This window comes from Protopterus annectens, chromosome 3.part0, assembly GCF_019279795.1.
Source record: "Protopterus annectens isolate FY-2018-M chromosome 3.part0, PAN1.0, whole genome shotgun sequence".
NCBI lineage: Eukaryota > Metazoa > Chordata > Ceratodontiformes > Protopteridae > Protopterus > Protopterus annectens.
The window spans coordinates 126,306,463-126,331,326 of record NC_056731.1 but is presented as its reverse complement, the minus strand read 5'-3'; the positions used below and the strand labels follow the sequence as shown (position 1 = coordinate 126,331,326).

At 38.8% G+C, this 24,864-nt stretch overlaps 1 protein-coding gene across 1 annotated transcript in view; it reads left to right on the top strand.

The window, feature by feature from the left end:
- LOC122796782 (macrophage mannose receptor 1-like) overlaps positions 1 to 24,864 on the top strand; it is a 2,734,532-nt gene that overhangs the window by 875,731 nt on the left and 1,833,937 nt on the right. The window contains 2 exon segments of the mRNA XM_044065509.1: positions 6,531 to 6,679; positions 7,201 to 7,373. Coding sequence (XP_043921444.1) covers positions 6,531 to 6,679; positions 7,201 to 7,373 — 322 coding nt within the window.

Genomic DNA, 24,864 nt, shown 5'->3' with positions numbered 1-24,864 from the left:
TGAGCCCTGGTACTGGCCTGCAGTAGTCTCTGATCATGGTGTTTTTTGACTCATGGATGCCCCAGTGCTGCGCTCTGAATCGAGTGCCTTCACCCTCCATTTTGTACTGTGAGGCCTGGTACTGGCCTGCAGTAGTCTCTGATCATGGTGTTTTTTGACTCATGGATGTGCCAGCGCTGCACTCTGAATCGAGTGCCTTCACCCACACCAGCCATTCTGCCTGCAGTAGGAAGCTACAACCAGTTATGAGACGTATTCCCACCTGTGGGGTTTAAATACAGCCAGTTTTCCGCACTTTGCCATGATTGGCCAGTTTTGAAAAGGCTAAGCTATGGGCACACCTGCTTACCTAAGGGTGGCACTGTTTGAAGAGGTATACCACTAGGCAGATTGAATTGGCTCCGCTACACATTGCTTACACTTATTAACATGAGCTGTACTGTGTTTAGCATTGCTTCATAGTTGATTATCACTGTATTTGCCATTTGGCAATGATTTATTCTTCATTATATGTTATATATGTGTCTGGTATCCGTGATTCATGTGTACATACACTGTATGGGGACCTGGGGACTTCTACACTTTATTACAATAACACCTCAAATCTATTCTTACTGAAGTACTCCAGTTCCCATATTTATGTTCTGTGGCAGGTTATCCAACATCACACTTTACATAGATTGAGTTCACATGTTTGGTTTGATTTTCCTGTGGTGAGGATTAGTTTGCTGATACCTCATTCATATCTACTGCTATGATGACTTAGTGGTTAACTACTGTGACTATAGTGTACAGGGTCCTGAGTTTGAGCCTTGCAGAGGCAGTTTATTTTGTTGCTGGGCAGAACATGGGCCGTTGGATCCAGAGTGATTAAGGCACTTTAAAGCAGTTGTAAGCAGGTTTGCATGGGTTTGCACGACGGTAAGCACTGCTAACCTCCAATTACAGGTTCTTACACTCAGCTAGCTTCTACTTTGCTTAATCTGTGCAGGCAATGCTTACCCCGTGCAAACACACTTAAATACGCTTACTAGTGCTTATATATATTTACTACTGCTTATTTGTGCTTAAAGCTGCTTACTAGTGCCTTATTCATTATGACACTGACACTTCACATGTGTATTTCATGCAGTACTCCAGTTCACATTTAAATGTTATTATGTAGGTTATATGGCAAAAAGATGTAAAATTATGTTCATATACAGATTTCACATGAAAAATTATATGCGCTGCAGTGGGACTCAAACAAGGAATACCTACTCATTAGGCAGATGCTCTAACCACTACAGTATTGCTGTGTTGCTGCATTGGCATATATATTCCTTGTTATCCTCTTCAGCGTTTTCAGTTGCTTTAACCATAGCTGAGCGATGGGCAAATCTGCGCACCGATGGTTAGCTGTACTCGGGGTTTTAAAAAAAAAAAACCTAAAAGGGTTTCTTTGTTTTATTTAAATCTACTGTTGCTGTTTAACACATGGGGACTGTTGGTGGGGATATGCGGACACTTATGAGCGGTCTCGCTCATTTATTTACACATTCTTCTTTTCCACTTTGCAGGGGTGTGTTTATTCTGAGAGCTCTGCTCTCAGACATGCCCCCTGCACTTGTCCATGCTTTCTGTAGCATTAGGAGTTCAGGCAGCTCACCTTCATTAATATGCATGGCGTGCTGCCGTCCTCCTCTTATACTGCCGCTTCACTGCAGGACTAGATTAGTCCTTCACAGAAGATTAGTAAATCCAGGGGATAGTTGTCTCAATAACACACTTCAGTTTCTTGGCCATAGACATATATATATATATATATATATATATATATATATATATATATATATATATATATATATATATATATATATCGAAAGGGCACAAAAGGCAGGAGACACCACGTCAAAAACTTGTAGAAAAACAGTGAATATTTATTAAAACAATAAAATAAAATAAAAAGTGCACTGCTAAGCGCTTTCAAGCTAACAAGCCCTTCCTCAGATAGTGCATACTTAACCGAGCTAGGCATTTAAAATGCTCATTAACCAATCAGAAGTCAATATTGTGGTGCCTCCTGCCTTTTGTGCCTTTTGGATTTATATCTTGTTTACTGGCAGAGTGACTTTGGTGCAGGTGACTTTTTTTGTGGTTTACTTTATATATATAAATACTCAAAACAACTAACAACGAAAAGAAAATCAAGACCACTGGTTTAGACCCAAAAGTATTTTATTCTCTAGCACCTTGGAACAAGACCTTCCAGGAGTTACAAATCCAGCTAAAAATGTGCTACCTTTTATACAAAAAACACAAACTCAATCAATCAATAATACAATCAAACAATTAAATAAAATGCTTCCAATTAACCTCTCTATTTAGTCCCACAGGGACCAATGTGTCATTTTTAAGAATAAACACAGATTAGTTATACAACAGTTTTTCTTTCAAAAGAATTTCGTCATTATCATTCTCAACAAATATTTGCTCTAAAATACAACCTTGGAGCATATAAAAATCATTACCATGTACATCTCTAAAATGACATGCCAAAATATTGTCTTCCTTTTGATTTTTTATGTCCCTGATATGTTCCATTAACCTCACTTTCAAACTTCTTTTTGTTTCACCAATATAAAAGAAATCACATGAGCATCTTAAGGCATAACTAACCCCCTTAGTGTTACATGAAAAAGTCCCCTTGGTACATATTTGATTTTATTAATATACTCAAAGGAACATATTATATGTTTGCAAACAGAACAACTATTGTATTTATAAGTGCCGAGAGATACTGAACAAACATTCAAGTTATTTTTTGGTAAGACAAAATTTCCATGAACAAGCATGTCCTTTAAACTTCTTCCCCATTTGTATGACATCATAAGGTGCTTACTCATATATATATATATATATATATATATATATATATATATATATATATATATATATATATATATATATATATATATATATATATATATATATATATATATATATATATATATATATCACTCATACTTATATATATATATATATACATATTGGATATACTGTCCATATGCAAGCCAGATTTCATATGCTGCCTCTCTACCTACCCCTGCAAAAGGTAACCCGTCTTCTGTGTACCCATCTTGATAGGCTGTGAAGAAAGTAAAAGAATCAATAAGAATATTAGAATTCAACTTGCAGTTGTCAAACACTACACACTCCTCCAATCCCAAGCCACAGAAATTACTATTTTCTTGTGATTACCGTAAGACTGATGCATATAAAAAGATAGCCATTTCTGGTGATCATCTGCAATGTGAGTTCCCAAAACCGGTGTAAAAATGGCTCCAGAATTATATTCCAACTTCCTAATGCAGAGCCCCCCCATTCCCATCCACACCCAAGCTATGGTAAAAATAAATAAAAATAAAGAAACAAAAGTACATTCTGTGACAGGAAGTGTTTACTGTTATCACTGTCCAAAGACCTAACTGGTTTCTTGATAGAAAATAAATAAAAAAAAAAAACATGTCTGTAAGGTTAAAAACATCCCTTAAGATTTGAGCCTTCGATAGTTCAGTTAGTCTTAAGTGAAATGATTAGAGATTTCTGAGAAAGCACTGAGATCAGCTGCTAGTATACTTGGGGGTCATAGTTATAAGACATGGATTTTCTACGCATGTCTAGTTATTATGTTCATAGGGCACAAGTGAGAAGCTATGCAATTAAACTGCACAACCACTCATGTCTAGGTTAGATTTTCCACTAAGTTTTTGCTTTTTAAAGTACTACTGACAGGCTTATAAGTATATATTTAACTACCCCCTTGATGGGATTCAGAAACAAATGGGGTAGAGTTGCAGTTGTCTTTGGTCAACATTAGCACTAACTTTAGTGCAACTTTAACCTGAACCTAGTGTTATGGTCTGTTCCTGACATCATACTGAGTGTAGAGCCCAGCTAAAAAAATCTGGATGCTGCACTCAGCTTGCTTGTTTGAAAAAGGAATGCAGAATTATTAATAGATAATGGGATTCAAAAACATATTACCTATTCATGCTGTAATATGTCTCAATATAATTATGCCATGTAGGCCATGACAAGCTACATATGCACCTAGACTTCAGAGCCATCATTAATGCTGCATGCAGGACAGGTAAAACTCTGGCTTGCATCCAGCATAAAGGCTGCCAAATGAGAGGTGTCATGCTGAGGTACTGTGTGCATACAGAACAGTCCATCTTCTGGCAAAAATTTAGATTTTGGTCATACACTATATCCAAAGGGGATAACTCAGAAAAAAAAAAAATATATATATATATATATATATATATATATATATATAATTGCACATCTACATGCACATGTCTCAGGGCTACCATATACATTGTTGTCTGAAGCACAACTCTTCCTGAATACGTACAAGGTTGCTGTAGATATATGGAATTTTCTCCATGTAATGTCTGTTCTGCTCCTGACATAAAGATGAAGCTGTGCCTACACCACAAATGCCCATAAACTACAATTGGCAATGCAAGTAAACTGGAAGTTTATATTGGTATTTAGCACCACTGCACAGTATCACAGCACTGAACTTTAGCACACCAGTCTTCACTTTAGGAATCAGAAGTAGAGCTCTGTAATTCCACAGTACATTATACAGCTTGAGAAATCACCATGCCCTTTTGCTGAATCAGTTGTCATGTAAGTGTTTGGGGTATAATGAAAGTGGACACATGACTATTAGTTTTTGTATATACGTAACAATGATACTGTGTGCCCTTTAAGTACTGCTTAAATGAAAGTTGGAGCAACCAGATCAGAAACTCTTAAGGACTAGGTAAATAATAAACCAGTTCCATTAGACCAATATTTCTGAATGTGTCTTGCCCAGATTTTATCTCATAATGTATTTTAAATATCTGAATAACTGTATTTCTGACTATGCATCTCAAATACTTTCTTGTTTAATTTCCTGGTCCCTGCTGAGACTTTTCAGACCATGCAGCTTCTTCATTAACAAGAGACCATGCATTCAGCATCCATTTTAAAACAAAACTGAAAAAGATGTATGGTTTATCTTAAAACTAACTACATACAATATGAAGTTCTCCAGCACTGCTTTCAGGCTAAACTCACGTTTAATTTGTCTGAACCATTAATGGTATTCTTAACAGTGGCATTAGCAGTGGCATTGTGGCTCAGTGGTTACAATATTTGCTCAAACATCCATGGTCTATAGTTCAATTATAAGCTCTGGTCATTTCTCTAGAGTATTTACATGGTCTCCTGTGTCCATACTAGTTAATTTCGGCTGCATATAGCCAGATACATTGGCTTTACTCTTGCCTGTGTGGCCCATGGCTGAAAATGTTCCCAGTTTAACCAGTTCACTTTAACAAATTAAAAGCCAATTACATTAAAAAATCTAGTTCATAAGTTCTCATTTGAAGACTTTGGGATCTGAATTTCTGCCCAGAGACACTCTTCTTGGACTTCATGAACTTGCAGGATTAGACTAGCTCAAAGCTGGGAATGAGAATATGGCCATTTTAAATACATAAAGGAATGACAAGATTCACAAATAGATATACTGAGAGTACTCATAGGGCAGGAAGACGTAGGGGAGCTACACCTTCTAGAAGTTCCACAAGGATGCAGTACAGCACAAATGAAATGAACATGCCATTCTGTTGTATTCTCTATACATGATTCTTGAACGTCTGCTTCTATATTACAGTGGAGCCCACTATAAGATATAATATTATGTGGTACAGTAAACAGCTGTGACTACATCAGAATAGAAGTCTAGTGTGTATCATTTTAAAGACAAGGTGCACCAAGTTGTTTACACAGATAAATGATGTGGGCAGTCTCAGTACACCTACAAGGTGCTTCTCCCATCAAGACAACATGTTTTTTTGCACCTTCTATTCTATCTGCCCTTCCTGAGAAAAAAACAATATTTTATACTTAATGTGACCATCTTTTGCTGCTATGTTATAACTTATTTAAAATAAGGTGCTTTGCTACTTATCACTGGTGAACCTAGCTGAAATGGTACAAGACACAGACCAGGATTCATTAGCCGGAATGTAACTTTATAACTATGTAATTAAGCAATGGGAGTCTAGTAATCACAAGGTGTTGATAATATTTGTACTTGGCACTTGGAAACTATACTTCCTTAAATCCACTTCAGCATCACAAAAGACAAAAAAAAAAAAAGCATTCCACATTTTTATTTTTCATTCAATTAATGAAACTAATGACGTGTGGATAGAGAAGTTCATTGTCTGTGAACTACTCCATGTTTTCAAAACACATACTCCTGAAGAAATATAGTTGAAGAAATATGAATTATACTGAAGAAAAACTGATATGATGGTCTTTTCAGTCTAAGGGGTTTCAGGGACATATACTTTGCAATGCAAATTATATACTTTTTAATTTGTCTGCCATCCCTTACATTGTCTAAAACATGAATATGCTGCCTTGTGTATTAAAAACATCTCTTGTTTCATTCTGTGTTTGCTTCCCATTTTTTTCGTCAGGTTTGAGCAGGCTTTCCTCACAAGTTGGATTGGTCTGAGACCTGAAAAATATTTTTGGATTGGTCTTTCAGACACACAGCAAAAAGAAACATTTAAATGGACCATCAGTGAAACTGTGTCATTCACTCACTGGAATGAGAATATGCCAGGTAAATATTTATAATGTGTATAGTTTCTCAAAATAACAGAAATTAATTTGTTTCTGGTTTCAGAGGTCATTAATGTGATCATATGCTTGTTACCAAATACTCATAAAATAAATGCATGTTATGGTGTATGCCACACTACTGTGCCTTCTGACATAGTTTACAGTTTGTATGTTTACATTTTCAAAGGTCTCTGTTATCAGAACGTCCATTTTTTTGGTTTATCATTGCAAAACTTTCATTCAAACTCTGCCATCTTTTAACCATAGAAATAAATGGCTGCAATCATAGCTTGTTGTTATCCAAATGATTTCTAGTATAGATAATAAAAATTCTGGGCCACCAGAGCTACTGTAATCCAATTAATTCACAGATGATTATTTTATACTTTGAATTAAACAGTATTTTTATCATTTGCTATGTTTGCTTTTTTCATTAGTCATAGCTAAATTGTGTTAGTGTACCACTTGGTTTACAAGAAATAATAGTTTTCTTATTGGTTTCTTAATCTTCTTGTATTAAAGGAAGACAATCTGGCTGTGTGGCTATGAGATCTGGACTTATTGCTGGATTATGGGATGTAATTAAATGTGAGGAAAAGTCAAAATATATCTGCAAATGCATGGCAGAAGGAATTACAAAACCTTTACAAACAACAGTATCATCAGTTGCAAAGTGTCCAGATGACTGGGGAACAGTTGCGGGCTCAGACTACTGCTACAAAGTAAGTACAGGTGAAATAATAATCCTTGGTATTTTGAACAATTAAATGTAACTCATTATTACAGCACCAGAAAATCTGCTTATAATTTATTTAAAATTACAATTTTTGGTGATGCGCATATAAGCTCGCTCCTGTTATCATTTTTCTTAATGATTTGCTTCATTTGTGCTTAATGCAGTCCAGCAGTCATCATATTTTGTTCCTTTCCTTCTGCCATCCCAAAAGGAAAGCAAAACTGTTGAAGTTCTCTTTTTCTACTCACTCAACGTTTATATTACAAGGAAGAATTTGCAAAGTTTCAGTGCTACACTGAGAATAATTCAGATTGTTAACAATGCTGACTGGGATTCAGTGGTATTTTACATTGCAGGAGTCTTGCACATGGCATAACTCATTCAATCCGATGACACTTTTTTTCTGAACTTCCAGTTAATACCTGTAGCTCCTTATAGTGACCAAACCTTTTCTTAGGGTGTGGCATTTTTTTTACCTAAGTGACTTAACAGTTAATAATAGGCAGTATTATAAAGGGCAAAGAGTAATTCACAAAATGATGCTAAAATTGTTTATCTAGGATGTCTGCTGTAGAGAACGTAAATACTGCTTGCCACTTATTATGCATAATTTCATATTTCTGTTCATATTTTCATAACTGAGAGACCTACATGCTGCTAAGGGGCAGGGTGAGAAATGCAATAGTGAAAGCCAGATAAATTCATTGTCATGGTCACTTGTAGCCAACTGTACTGGATATACTGCTAGTTGTTTGTCAGTAATTATGAAAATAAGCAATATTTCCAGATGTACTTAATACTTCAAAAACCAAGTCACGTAACAATCTATTGCATGGCATCAGGTGAAACCTTAGCTGCTGTTGAAGAAAACTGTTACTGATATTTGCAGTGTAAGTTGCACATCTTGACAGATATCCATTATTTGTATTGCTAATTATATATATTTTATGTATATTTTCATAATTCTGTAAATACCTCAATAAACATGCACTCAGAGTTGAATTTCTTGTTGTCATGTGAAAGTTCTTGTCGTGTTAACAGGGGGTTCTAACAACATATGTCTAGGGTCTACAGTTTCCAAGATATAACAACTTATTTGTGAAAGTTTAGCAAAAAATATAATTCTGGGTTTTGTGCATTATAATATGTATAGTGCTTATAGAAAGACTGAATGCACGGTACTTTTCCATTAACGGGGCAACAGGGGAAATGAGCAGTTGATGTGTACACACAGTTTATATATTCTTGGTTGTTCACTTTTTCTGTAAGGTAATTTATGTAGATGGATAGTACTGCAAATTCTACCTATTTTTTGTTCTTCCAAAAAAGTATTTTTGGAACTTAAATAGTACACTATTTTAACAAGCGTGATCTTCTCAACTGCAGACATTTTCACAGAATAAAAACCAGAATTTGCGGTACTATCTGCATAAAATTCCTTTCAGAAAAAGTGAACGACCTAGAATATATAAATTGAGTGTACACATCAACCGCACATTTCCCTGCTGCCATGTTAATTGTTTGCTCTCATGTCTGCTGACCTACTAAAATACTTAAAAATACAACAGTCCAAACCACTCTTTTCAAAAGGGACTTTAAATGAACTACTAATTTCTCTCTTTTCCTCAGTAACGTGGCAAGCCCTGAGAAATGGACTTCATTTTAAAACCCTTTAGATTCTAATGGTGTTACTATACCCTACAATAAAACACCAAGATGCATAGAAGTACACTATCAGTATGGGGAAGTCATAAACCTGTAGTTTTAAACATTGTTAAGAGCATGTGTAGTGACCTCTGGCAAATCCTTGCAACATTACAACACATCTCACAGAGCCCACAGTCCCTAAACCCAAGCATAAATACAGCAAAGACAAAACTCCACACAGAAAAAAAAAAAGTAAAGCCTTCAACTATAAAAGCAAGCAGCCATTTTCACAACCTTATCAGTAAAACAAAAAGCAAGTATGCAACCACACCACCTTATGCCATACAAAATACACTTCACCAGCAACATAGATAAGTTCACAGTAAGCAACTTGGCAAAAAGAATAAGATTTGCTGTTGAGAAGTGAAGGTGTTTCATTAAAACCGGTCACCACCAACAAGTTGCTGGACTTATAAACTACTATGATACAGTTACTTGACATTAACCACTCATTTCCCTGTTGCCCCGTTAAGGGAAAAGTACCAATTGCATTATCACTGTAAAGAACACTTCTTACTGATAACATTGCTATTTGTACAGTTTTAATAGCGTTTATTGTTCACAGATTATTTGCATTTGTTTACAGAAAACGCTCTGGAATGCAAGGATGTGTGTAGGCTGCTAGAGGTGTGACATTCCCCACAGGTGTTAAGGCTGATTACCCTGATTCATGAATGCTTCTTACCTCTTATAACATGTACTACCTCCATCATAGCATTAAGGCTGTGCAGAGTTCTACTGATGACATCATAGTTCTCAACTTCTTTGTCTGAGCATCAGGGACAAAGTCAAAAATAATGAACAGCAAAGGCCCAAAATCAGGGATAATCTTTAAATGTTCATCTAAAAGAGAAAGTTAATGGAACAACAGCTTTTGCAGTAACATGCATTTTCTGAAAAATATGAAATGTAAACTCTAATAGCTGTCATTATTGGCCAACTGAAATCCTCAATCTTCTTTTGGCTTTTCCTGGTTAGGGGTCACCACAGTGGATCATCTATCTGCTCATGATTGGCAGTGGAGATTTACAGTGTTAAGTTGCCAGCCCAGCACCCAACCTTCTACAGAAGGCATACACACACTCACACCTAGGGCCAATTTGGAGTGTCCATTCCACCTACTGAATATCTTTGGGATGTGGGAGGAAACTGGAGCACGTGGAGAAAACCCATGCAACCACAAGGAGGACATGCCGACTCTGCAAAGAAGGCACCCCAGCCAAGAATCGAACCAGAGAGCCTCTTGCTGTGAGGCGACAATGCTAACCACTGCACCGCCGTGGCTGCCCCAACTGAAATCCTCAATGATTTACCAAAAAAAATCAAAACTTTTATACTGAATAAAGCAAATACATAAGGCAAAACAGGGACATTGCAAGATCTGAGAGCTATGCATGATGAGACAGTAGTTTGCATTGCCACAAAATCAGTGCCCTGATCATTGTGCCTCTTCCACTGTTTGAGCTATATGTTGGAAAAAAAGAAAGTTAAATGAAAGTATTGAACATTCCCACATGTGCCCTGTCTGCAATCATTCAGATATTAGAATCTATTATACTCCCTCTCAGGTTGTGAATAATACCGCCTCAGCTTACCCACTGCCAGTTTGGAAAAGATCAGACTTGCACCCCCTACCACCAAACTGCAAGTGATGGTACTGCTGTAGTCATGCCTAATATATTAGTATGACGGCCACCTTTTGTCCTACATGATGTACCAGTGATATTTGTTTCCCTGACACCCATGTTCTTCATGTCCAGCTCTCTCTCTCTGCCAGCTGTGCTTTCCATATGGCCTAGGCAGAGCTCTTTAAACAGTGTTATATCATGCCCGTTATTGCAAAGTAAAAATGGTTAATTTTCATGACTTGCACCCAAGTATTTCCCAATAAAACAAGATGGCAGCACAAGAATCCTCAACATGTACTTTATTTTGAAATGTCATCACCAAACCACCTACTAAACTGAAGCTGAAGCCACAGTAAAGTGACGGAGAATAGTGAAAAAATACATGTGATTTAAAACTCAGAATGTAAATGGCACAATTTGAACTAATTGTCACAGTAACATATTCATATTAGGATGAATAACACAATAAACAGCAAACTAAATGAAATAAAACTAGTTCTTTTTTTTTTTTGTATTGCAAGGTAAACATAGTCATATATGAGAAATCATATTGCACCCCGAACCAGATAAAACATAATGTAAAATCATTTGTGACATCACTATGAAGTCATAACTTTGCAACTATATTTTAAACGCACATTCATGGCTTTTACATACCATTATGAAACAAAGAATAAACAATGAGTCAGCTCATCAGCTATCAAATAATATTAAAATCATTTTGTACTGAGAATGCAAAAAAAAATGAAATGTTGAATGTCAAAAAACTATGTTGCATAATATGTCTGTAAGTAAAAATCAGAAATCAGAAAGGCAAGGCAATTAGTTAATCCATAACTATGCGTAATATAAATTTTATTATTCAGTTAATGTATATTGCCACACTTTCCGTAGCAAGCATTAATAAAAAAAACCCTCAGTGATGGGAGTAACCTCCTTACCATATACAATATCAAAGTTTATGGTGTTTGATTCAACAATTGTGTTATGCCTGCAGTTAAGTTTGTTGATAAGGATAGCGCATTGAAAAACTTCTTGAAGCTGAAAACATCTGATACAACACCATAAAAGGATGATCACACAATGCCTTACTACCTACATTGGTGTATAAACTATTTTTCTATCTCAAATGCAGGAAAAGGAGAATCTGATATCCTAGTATTTTATTTTATTTATTTATTTGACATTTGTTAACTGGATTGGTCCTGCTGAGCCAGAGGCCCAAGCTCCAGTGATTAAAATAATCATTACATAATAAATACAATAGAGAAAATTAAATATAGGATTTCATGAACAACAAGTTGTCGGCTATATCTCACAGTTGGAACAACCTACACTGAAAATTAACATATGTGATGATTTATTATTGAAACCATAATGCTAGTAAGCAGCTGTTCCTCTAAGTAACTATGGTGTTTTGATTACACCCAGAACACTGACATGTGTATATGTGTGTATATATATATATATATATATATATATATATATATATATCAGTTTCAATACATAGCTTGACATACTTTTGTGAGTGTAGTTATAAGGAAAACTGAGTCAACATTGAAACTAAAACATCAAAAATATATAATAATCTTTGTTTTGTTGTCAAACCACTTGCAACTTTAATATTAGGAGTACACCCAGACATAAAACTAACTGCAAAACTCAGATGCATGAGAAGTGCAACAATACACTTTTGTGTATGTCTTTTTAAAAGCATGACATGTATGTCCAAAATATAAGTGAACTTGCAGGTCACCATATTCATAAATAATAAACATTGTGCATGTACCTAAGCACATTGTACCCATTGTGTTTAGTATGGTATCCTACCATTATCATGGTCCATAAACTTGAATGAGTGTCATGACAACTGCAGCAAAGAAAAGCAACACTGCATGTGGCTTACAAATCATTGCATAGAGTGCAATTATTTATGATGCACTCTACTGCAGGAGAGGAAACTGTATGGTGCATGCATGTTCAGTACCCTGTAGTTAAACTAATGAAAGAGAGATGTTTGTCTTGTCCATGGGTTAAGAATACCAGACCTGACAGAAACCATGGATGGAAACAAAGCATGCTGTTACCTATGGCATACTAAAGTAATGTGTAATAATGGGTAGCTCATAATCCTTGCCTGTGGATGTAGCCTAATTAGCATATATGCAAACGGGTCTATATCATGTAGTTGAAGTGCCATAACTTCGACTGACATATGTTTGAACACATATGTCTGAAGTTACAGAACTTCGACTACCTATAAAAAAATAAAAACACAATGGAAAAATGGAAAACTTGTTTTATGCAGGGGGGAAAGCCCCACTGCACCCCCTACATCCCTTGCTACTTAAATATACCAACTCTGAGATCACACCACATTGAAGTGAATGAAAACCTCCACTTATGGAGATTTCCATTCACACGCTCGAACATTTATATTTTCAAACATATGGACTCGACCATATGTCGTTTGAAATTGTCAGTGTTCGACTACATGATAATGACCCATGCAAACAAGGAGATCTAGTTTAGAAACTGCTACCAATGGAAGGAATATTGCATTGTCACAAGTTTTGAGGGTTAGTTTGTGTAGCTATGACAAGATGTCTGACTGCACGTCTGCACCACAATTGACAGTGGAATCAGTGGCCTATCGTTACCATACAGGTTTGTTGTTCATCTATATATTGCTGAGTACCTTATGAACCCATGAAGAGGCATGGTAATTCCTTTAGATAACTGACAATTCCCAGTATGCAATTCAGGACCTATAAAGTACATGTGCTGGACCAAGTTGTTCACAGTTCATAGGTTCATAGGTTCACCATCCATTGGTCAAGATTTCGTGATGAATCTATCCCTCAGCACGTCCTATTAATAACCCCGTTTGAGGTTTAGTCTCCCCTTGTGGGTGGCTCTGACTCTATTTTTTTTTTTTGAAGCATTTTCATCATCAAATCTGGACATGACCTGGCTGCTGGAGTTCTTTCAGTCGGGCAGCATGGACAGATGTTTGAGAGTTGTCTATGTGTTTGTGAGTTTCAAGCAGTGTTGAAGGGCATTTGCACAGGGGTTCCATATCCATACTGTGCCTATGCAGTGGTGTAAGACTGCTTGTGGGGACTTCCCCCATTGTGTTTATGAATCTGGCCTTTGGTGTGTGCATTTTAATACGCAACAGTTCAAAACCATGGGACACTACATTATTGAATCATATCCATACAGCAGTATTCATGAATGATGTCTGACTATGCATAAGGCTGGTACATGACAGCAACAACATACCAAGGACATATATGCAATTCAAGTCTTATAAAGTATGGGAGCTGAGACCAACCTGTACATAGTTGTTTTTGTGAGTCTCAGACAATGTTGAAGGGCAATTGCACTGGGATTCCATACACATATTGTGCCCATGCAGTTGTGTAAGACCACTAATATGGACTTGCCCATTTTGTTTATGAATCGAGGCTTTAGTGTGCAATTTAATATGTAATAGCCCTACACTATGGGACACTATGTTAATGAATCATACCCATACATCAGTATTCATGAATGATGTCTGCATGTACATAAAGCTGGTACATGACAGAAACCACATACCAAAGATGTACACAATTCTTAAACACATCCATACACCTTGGAGAAGCTGTATATGTTGTGAGTTTGGAAAAGTTCAGCAGTTATGCAAATGTGCAGTGGCAGCATTCAGAATATACTGCATGGGGAGATGGGAAGTACTTAGTATATACAAACAATCATTGAACCCAGGAAACAGCAAAAGTATACTTAGCAGAATATCACTGATCAAAATCAGCTGCCGACATCTATATAAAGATGCATAAAACTGTAATCTTCAATTACAATAAAATAAGCCCTCACTGGATATCCCACTTCTCACAACAGAACAGGTACTCGTATTGGAACCTAGAATTTTGACTGAAGGTACATATTTTTCCAGAACCTCTGTGCCTATTTTAGTACTTTCAGGTTGAGAGGTGTGGGTGAGATCTACAAGTCTTCTCTTTCTGTTTGACATAGGAGAAAGCTACTACTTTTATTTTCAGGCATCGCCTCTTGCCTTTTTCCATAAGGTGACAATGCAGACATATCATTTATTTTCTTCTCAGGCTAGTATCTCACTTCCTCTCTGGCACTTAATGCATGCAGCCAGTTAACCACTAGCTGAGCTTACCAGTTAAGTTTACTCAACAACTGCTTCATTTTTCTGCCTCATTTTTCTTTAACATTTACTCACATCATTAATCTCTTGTTTGAATGTGCCACCCAACAGCTTACAACTTATTTTATCTGTCCCATTTCTTTCATAAAACACTACCTTTGCAATACTTTTTATATTTTTGTTTGCTGCAGTAATTGTCTCTGACAAAGCCAATACTCTTCTTCTTAAAGACTTCTGTTGTAATTTTTCAAAGTACTTGCTTACAGCTTAGATTTTCCATCCACGTGACCAAAATCACCCACAATATCCTCTAGTATACTACCGCTGCTCTTCTTTGCTGCATTGCATGTACAAAAAGAGGTAATTAGGAGCGTATATTTAATCTTCAAATCTTCCTGATTTATCAGTGATTATGAACACAAACATGTTTTTGCTACTTCTTACCAGTGAAATTGAACATAATCCTGAGCTTGCAAATGCAGCCATACCTACTCCAGGTAACATTACTGTGTAACCAAGTGGTGTTAAAAGTGTTCTTCTGTATAGGCCACATGTATAAAAAACCGGATGACTCACATTTAAGGCTGCTGACATTTAACACAAAGCTGATACCTATCACTAAGACTTAACCCAGCTTTTGCACCTTTGCTGAGCCAGCTGAAAAGTTACAAGTTTGGTATAAATAGTTGGAGTGGCTACTTACTTTCACATAAATGGCACTTTATTTGTTTGAATGCAAGTTCATCCCAAATAGATGATTAAGATCCAAGCTGTCTCTTTTCAGAGCTCTGTGGCATCAGCAATAGGATAAAATCATTAATAGCGAGCTGTTACCTCATGTGCTCTATATAAGTAAAATAATTATGTAGATGATCTGGAAGTACACTAATCAGTTTCAACTCACCTGACTGTTTTCAAGCACCTACAACAGCTAAATCTGAATTTCCTGAAGCTTCAGTCTGACAAATCTGCATCAAAATTTCAGCTCAAAGAAACATACTAAAAAGCATTTCCTATGCACCCTACATCTTCAGTTGGGGCAAGCATGCCACCCCCTCCTTATTGATATATGCTAACTCTGTAGTCGCACAACTATGGACAAAAGCCCACACAATCTGGCAAATAGAAGCCACACTGGCTGTGATTTCCAATAAGAAAAGTAACTGGTGAGTTCTGCACCAAGGAATTGACCTTGAGGAGTTTAAACTTGTCAACTTTACACTATTCCAAATGTGGATAAGTCTTACAAAATGACCTCAGACAACTACCAACATAGTTTAGAAGTAAATACCTACTACTACAGTTGAATAAAACAAAAACTATGCTCTTTGACACATCCACTTCAGCAAAAGGTACAATCAGATTAGGCTATAATACATGAGGAGTAACTATTGAAATGACCTCTTCTTTTGGGTAACTACATGCATGGCTTGACTGACATTTAGTCTTTCATATGAACCCCACCTGGTTCCTCTGGAAGACAAAGGAAACAGTATATTATGATGTTGATGGACAATCTTCAAGCTCCTATCACTTGAACCTTGTTCTTCAGTAGGCAAAATGATGCTGATTTCAGAGTTACAAAATGCCTTTCTATTCACATCTAATGACTAACAAGCCACTGGCATTCAACACCATTCTTCTTGAAAGAGAGACAATACTATCTCTCTAACAGTCTCCATGAATATGTAACTATCCCTGAAGTGGTAACATTAATGTAATACAGAATTAGCTGGTTCTCAATTAAAGATAAATCAGGCATACTTCTCCCTACCTTTTTATAAAAAAATATTGTATATTAACCACTATGCATCTCTGACAAGTGAATTGTACATTACTCACCTGGCATCATTCCATAGGTGTGGCCGTGCTGAGGAGACCAATGAATTACCTTCCTGCCCACTTATTGTTTCCTTATTGGATTTAATATCTGAAATAACCTTTTAACCACAATCAGCCAATATACCTAACTCAAACACTTTTAAATATTTGAAATCACCAGAAAATGGATTTCTTTAACAATGGTTTCCTTAGTTCCCCAATCACTTATACATACACTGATTATTTTGCCTGCTAGGTTTGTTCCATTTAGAACAAAACTGTCATACGGTCTTCTTACTTTTGAATTTTATATATATATATATATATATATATATATATATATATATATATATATATAAAATCTTGTTATAGCAGTTTCATTCCTGACAACCTTAACAAGCACACCTCTCAACTGTACAGATTTCCACAGAATGTTTGGAATTTCGCCTAATATTTTGGTCTGTTCTTCATAAAATTTGTTCAAAAGGTTTTCTACAAAAGGTTGGCACAGTTATGGGCAAATCTTGTGCCAACAACTATGCCAACCTGGTCCTCGCACATTGGGAAACTAATGAAATTCTCAGAAATGACAACTATAAAGATTTCATAAAATGGTACGTTTATTTTGAGGATGATATTTTTATGCTATGGAATAATACAGAGAAATTGAAGGAATTTATTATATATTTACATCAAACCACCAAATTTCGGAAATTCACTTACAAATATTCAAATCAAGAGATAAATTTCTTATTCCTAAGGTGAATAAAGATGCACTACAAGGAATCAGAACTAGCCTATTCAGAAAACCCATGAGAAAGGACAACTTGTTACTTAATAAGAGCATGCATCCCAACCACGTAAAGCGCAATGTACTTAAGGGACAAGTATATAGTCATGCGCTTGTACAATGATGATTCACAACTTAAACTAGCTCTGCTTGACCTGAAACAGGAATTCCTCAATAGAGGTTATAAATAAACAGACATAGATAATTGCATAAGTAATGCATAGGATCATAGGGCTACTAGATGTAAATCATATTATGGTGAACATGAAAAAACACAAGAAAATAATAAGAGGTTAGAAACAGATAATTGTACTATTAACAATTCTCTCAGAGTAACATTACCATATTCCAATGACATATGTACTTTCTGTACTAAAATAAAAAGAAATTGGAATATTTTGAGTACTATAGATGAACTGCAGGATGAATTCACAACCCAATCAAGTTTTTCTTTTATTAATAACAAGTCACTGAAGAGACATCTGTGTTATAAGGCCAACAGTGATAAGAGATTTATATATTCTGACAGGGTAGGCACATATTCCTGTAGAAATTGCCTAGTATGTAAACACATTTTTCGTGGCAGTCACTTTACACACCACCAACTAGATGTAAGGCTAGAATTTTTTATGTAGACTGCACAACGAGAAACATTATTTATTTTAGTTTCTGTACTGTATGCTATGTGTTCTATATAGGAAAGATGAATCATAGCCTTAAAGAAAGAATATTGGAACACTTAAGGGATATTAAAAACAAGAAGTTAGAAAGTGCATTAACACAACATGCCATGGAAAAGGGTAATGAACTTGCCTTTAAATTCTTTGTTCTGGAAGTTATACATGAGAACATGAGAGGAGGAGACATAAAGAACATTACAGAAGTAAATGAACAAAGATGGATAATGTTCTTTAAAGGAGACAAACTACCTGGTTTAAATAGTAAAGGTTCCCTTAAACCTTTTTTAAAAGCACGTGTACTTAAACACTGAAAAGAATTTGAATTTAACCCTGTGTTTTAGAATAAGAAGTTATGTACCTACCATAACGTTCCATGTTAGTTGTCTTCTCTCGCCTTCTTTCTTGCTTGATGGGTTGAGTCACTTTTACCAGCTCGAGGCAGCCCCATATCCCATGATGCAAGTACCCAGATCTCATTTGATGACAAAGGGCAATAGCACCAAGCATAAAATACTTCCCAAAGGAAGAAGAAAACTACAGATGGAAGAAGGACCAGGTCTGAATGGTCTTCAGCATAACAGTTTCTTATAACAAGGTCTGTCCAGGCCAGGGGAAGGAGGGAGGGTCACAGAAGACAACTAACATGGAGCGTTATGGTAGGTACAATGTTAAGTTGTCAATCTTGATGGGACCGCATCCCTAGCACCTCTATCCTGGGTGGCTCAATGGAACAAACTCTTGAGGACTGTAGAGCCAAAACTGGCTCTGTCCCTGGAGGCCAAGTCCAATTTGTAATGGGAACCAAAAGTGTGAGGAGTGGCCCAAGTGGCCGCTGCACAAATAGTGTCTAAAGGAAGTCTAGCTTGAAAAGCTGTAGAAGTAGCTAAGCTCCTAGTTGAATGTGCTTTAGGTTTTGAGCACAGCTGTTTTCCCCTGAGCAGATAAATTTCAGAGATGACCGAAGAAAGCCATCTAGACAAAGTCACTTTAGAAACAGGAAGGCCTTTTTTATTATCCGCATAGGAAACAAAAAGTTGATCAGATTTTCTAAATTTAATATCTAAGTTGACGGTGGACATCAAGATAATGTAGCTTTTGTTCAGCTCTATCTGAATAGTTAGGGAAAATACAGGAAGATCAATAGATTGATTCAAATTGTTCTTTGAAGCGACCTTAGGCAAAAAGGTTGGGTTAGTTCTCAAAGATACTCTGTCTTTGTGAAAAACCAAATAGGGGGGTCGAACCGAAAGAGCATGAAGTTCAGACACCCTCCTGGCCGATGTAATAGCCACTAGGAATAAAGTTTTCCAAGAAAGATATTTCAGGGAACAAGAAGCAGCTGGCTCGAAGGGGGGAAGAATCAAAGATGTCAGCACTAAATTTAGATCCCACTGAGGAGGAGGATTCCTGATTGGAGGCTTTAGTAGGAAAATTCCTTTCAAGAAGGCCCTGCAGAGCCTATGGGACATAATATTATGATCTGCTATCCCGACATGAAAATTGGAAATAGCAGCCAATTGAACTCTGACTGTGGAAGAAGAGGAGCCTGCATGAAAAATCTCTGCTAAGTCCAGGACTGCCTGAACAGGGGCAGTAAAGGATCGATATTCTTGGCCTTAGCCCAATAATTCCATTTGCTTGTATAGAACCTCCTGGTAGAGGATTTTAGCGAAGCTACTATGATGTCTCTAACTGCGTTAGAGATCAAAGGAAGCCTGGCTAAGCAAGGCAGTGGAGCAACCCCGCTGTGAGGTTGAGAGAATGCAGCTGACCCGATTGGTGTATCAGAAGATCTGGCACTGGGTCCAGATGAAGGTGATGATGGAGAACGGAACCAAACCTGTCGAGGCCAGTAAGGGGCAATGAGAATCAATTTGGCTCTCAAAGCGGTAGCTTTCTGGATAACCTGAGGGATCAGAGGAAATGGAGGAAGGCATAAAGAAGTCCCTGGGGCCAATCCTGGGTCAGAGCGTCTCTGGGGGATGGCCTGATAGAGGAAGAGGCTGAAGAAGTCTGGACATTTGCTGTTTTGGGGAGTAGCAAAAGATCGCAACATGGGCGACCCCATTCCAGAAAAATCTCTTCCGCTATAGATTGCTTGAGAGACCACTCGTGAGGCATGAGAATAGCTCTGCTCAATCTGTCCGCTACAATGTTGGTTTTCCCAGGGATATGCGTTGCTACCAGAAACCGATGAGAGGAGATCGCCCATTGCCATAGTCTGGCTTCTCGACACAAGGGTAGGACTTGGTTCCGCCCTGTTTGTTGATATACCAAACTACAGACTTGTTGTCTGTGTGGACTGCAATTGTCCCTACGGGAAGAAAGTCGTTGAGGGCTTGCAACGTTAGAATCACTGCTCTTATCTCCAGGACATTTATGTGCAGATGGTACTCGAGCGGCTGCCCCATGAACCATCCTGCCCTGATACCCACCCGATCAGGGAGGCATCCGTGGTGACAGTGGCTATCGGGGATGGGGGTACAAAGTACCTGCCTTGGTGAACCTGAGGAGATGTGATCCACCAAGCAAGATGCTCTTTGCATGTCTGTGTCACCAGAATCTGGTGGCGCATTGGAATGCTGGTATGACCATTGTGTGAACAGCATCCACTGAAGAAGGCGCATGTAGAATCGAGCCAGGGAAGAAGAGTAATGGACCTTTAGAACCATTCTGGCCTGTACTTTCGTGATGGTCAGCATGAGCCTGACGTGACCCTGAATGTCTGACACTCTTCGATCTGTAAGGGTAGCTGACAACCGGACAGTGTTTAAGTTTAAGCCTATGAAGGTAATAGACTGGCAGGGCGATAAGGATGACTTGATTGAGATGCCCAAATGAGAACAAAGGTTTATTGTGTAATCCCTGGCTTGTATAGCTGATGCCTGGTGGTGGCTGACAGGAGCCAGTGCCAGTGAAACACCTGGAATCCTTGGCGTCTCAGGTGAGCCGTGACCACTGCCATGCATTTGGTGAACACTCTGGGGCTGTAGTGAGACCAAAGGGCAGGGCTCTCTGAACTGGAAATGACTGGACCCCCCGGGCGAGAAATCTCTCCTGGCGTCTGTGAATTTTGATGTGATAGTGCGCATCCTGAAGATCTATTGAGCACATCCAGTTGTCCTTCTGTAAAAGGGCAGAATTGACTGAAGAGTGACCATTGAATCTTGTCTTCCTGACAGACTTGTTGAGTCTGCTGAGATCAATATTGGTCTCCAGTCTCCCGTCTTTTGGGGACCAAAAGAACCTTGTTCCGCTCTGAATGGTCTATTGTAACTGGCTGAATGGCTCTTTGCAGTAGTTTTGAGACTTCTAACTCTGCAATTTCCTTAGACCGGGTGGTACATCTGGAAGGGAATTTGAGGGAAGGACTTTCCTCGAAAGGAATTATGTAACCCTTGGATATGATCGACTGTACCCATCTGTCTTGAGTGAGGGAATGCCAGGCTTCTGGGTACAGTGATAATCTTCCCCGACTGCCTCCAAGGAGGGACAGGCAACATCTCAGGGATGCTGAAAGAGCTTGTCAGAGAGGCTCTCTGTTTCCCTGGTTTTCAGACCCACTCTGCCTCTAGAGCAGCGTCTGTTGTTGTTACCCCTCTGCCTCTGTGACTCCTTGGGATTTACGGAACCACATTTTCCCACCTTTCTGTCCTTTGGGATAAGGTCTAGAAGGGGTGGAAAACGGACTCCAACAGCAGAAAGAGTCTTGCCGTCCTGTTCGCACCTGGTCAAGGTTTCCTTCACCTGAGGGCCAAACAAAGCTGACCCATCAAAGGGAGAATTTGTGAAGGGCGCCTTAAGGGATCCAAATCACATAGCCGCATCCAGGCTTGGCGTCTAAGAGCCACACCTGTACCCCATCCGCAGCATAAGATATTAGCCGCATGGAGGAGTTTGCAATGAAATTGAGGGTTTTTCTTGAGCCCCTGCAGCTGTAGGATCCTGAACTACTTCACCCAGCTCCTTAAGGATATCCCTCTGGAGTCTGGTGAAGTGACATAGGTAATTCAGCGCGAGCGATAGCAAGGGTCGCTGAGGAAAAATCCGCTTACTGCAGACCTATCCATGGTCCTAGAGTCCTTATTAGGAGGATGGGCACGGAAGGATCTGCAAGTTCCTTTTGGTGGCCAGCCACCACCATGGCATCAGCGGGGACACCCTTAGTGAGGGTGATAAATTTTGAAGGCCTCCTAGGGACTGGCTCTACAGAGTCAGGAGCTGCCCACGCCGTCGCAATAACCTGCATAAGGGGTGAAAGGCAGAGACACCCAGGAGGTGGAGGGCCGAGCGCCTCTAGGTATACTGACTCATCCTCAGAGGGATTGTTGGTGGGCCAGTTTCCCTCTGTTTAAGCAGTTCTAGGATGTCTGAGAAGGAGACATCCTCAGAGGGAGATCTAGGAGATCCCCCTGACTCATCAAAGTCAGTATCTGAAGTGACAGACTGGAGTCTACATGCTTCCTCTTACAAGTCCTCTTCCTAGGAGGATCTCCCGAAACATCAGGAGAATCCTGGGAGAGGGGAATTTCCAATGGAAACCTGAGGCTGAGGATCTCTGGGTCCTGTAGCAAGAGAAGTGGCAGAGATGTCAGCAGGTACTATAGAGGGAGCTACGGGAACAGACTGCTGACTGATACCAGTGGCCAGCACTCTTCATCACCTCGAATGCTCCTCCCAGGCAGGTCCGAGAGAACCCGTTCGAAGAGCTAGGAACTCCAGGGACCAGAAGTCTCCGAGGCAGATGTGGCTCCAAGGGGAAGGGTCGGATGCCACTCACCCCTCGGAGGAGACCATGGAAGCCCGACCACGAATCCCTCTAAGGAAGGTCTGGAGATAAGAGTAGAGGCTGAAGGAACAGAAGGGGTATCCGTCCTACTCCAACTCCAAGCTCTGGGGTAGAGTTGAAGGAGGAACTGTAACGGGGTGTGGACCAACAGTCATCTGTTGAGACGGACTATGTAACATTTGGGCCAGTACCTGTGACTTAAATAATCTACTGACCACTCTCTCTAGTCATGATCTGACAGTCTGGATGACCTTGAGGATCGGCTCCGATGGCTCCGTTCCGAAAGAAGAGGTGAAAGTATCGGCTCCAAGGAAGGAGACCTCGACCTCTTCCTGGAATGAGCCATCGAAACCCGATATTATAGATCCTGTCGCGGACGACTTCCCTTCCCGACAGGAAATACAGCCACCAAAATAACGTTCAGCCGGAGCGAGAGCCGACATAATCGGGCTCAGCGAGCCCGATCTCTCGACGAGCAGTCGGGGGGCCGCGAACCGCAGACACAGAAGCCTGGGCCTTGGCAGATTTAGCTGATTTTGATGGAGCCGACTTAGCCGGGGCCCTCTCGGCTTAGAAAGGCCCCTAAGTCAGCTTGTTTATCTTCCTGCAGGACTCTCTGGCTGAAGGAATGACAAATAGCACAGGAGTCCTGCAGGTGAAGAGGCCCCAGGCAATACAGGCAAGTGTGACCGTCTGTCAGAGACATCTTCCTCTCCTTTGACATGGTGCTTCACAAAAACACACACACACACCAGTCAAAATTTAAATTAAAGAAAATACCAAAAGGTATTCCTAAAACAAACACACACACACCCTAACAGGGAGGGATGGGATGGGTAAAGTTTGACTAAAAATATTAAAAGAGACAGGGATTTTCTGTCAGGAAATCTAAATAATTAACTATAACTAACAATAAAAGGTTTTTTAACAAAAGGGGCTTTAATATCAATAAAGTGAATCACTTACCAGGAGCTGGTAAAGGAGGACCTCATAAGCGCGCGCAAGCGAGATCTGGATACTTACGCCTTGCATCATGGGATATGGGGCTGCCTCGAGCTGGTAAAAGTGACTCTCGAGCTTAGCAAGTGCGAACCCATCAAGCAAGAATGAAGGCGAGATTGACAACTTAACATTGTTTATTATATTTGTGTTTTTTTGTGTGTGTATACACTTTTAATTCTTAATGAATATGCTGCATAAAGTTGTGATTGGTCAACCATAGTATTTAAACAGCTTGCTGTATTGCATGCACTTTTAAAGTCTGATGAAGCAGTCAGGTGTACCACGAAACCGCTCATTTTTTATTAAATCTTCAATATTACTTCGCCTTTGGATCATTATTTTCTACTGGATTTAACTCTGCACTGGATTTGTGTTTAAAATCTGGAGACTTTTATTGCCTGCAGCTGTGAGTTTTTACTGGATGTGACTCTACACTGAATTTGTGTTTAAAATCTGGAGGCTTTTATTGCCTGCAGCTGTGAGTGACTGGGGTTTTTGTTTGCAACTTTGACTCATATTTTATTTCTCCTGTCACTTTATTTTAGCATTTGGAGTTTATAACTTTTTCATTCCAAAAATGACACTGCCCTTTCCATTGTGTTATTCGTCCGATCCATTGAATTGGCAGAATGGTGGAGGCAGTCATGTATGTCAGCCTATTCCACGTCTACAACCCTAAGCATGTCCTCGGAGGCTCTATTGCAATGTGCCTACGACTCCACGGTGACACAAAACTGGTGGAGGCACTCATGTATGTCAGCCTGTTCCACATCTACAACCCTAAGCATGTCCTCAGAGGCTCTATTGCAATGTGCCTATGACTCCATGATGACACAAAACATACATCAAG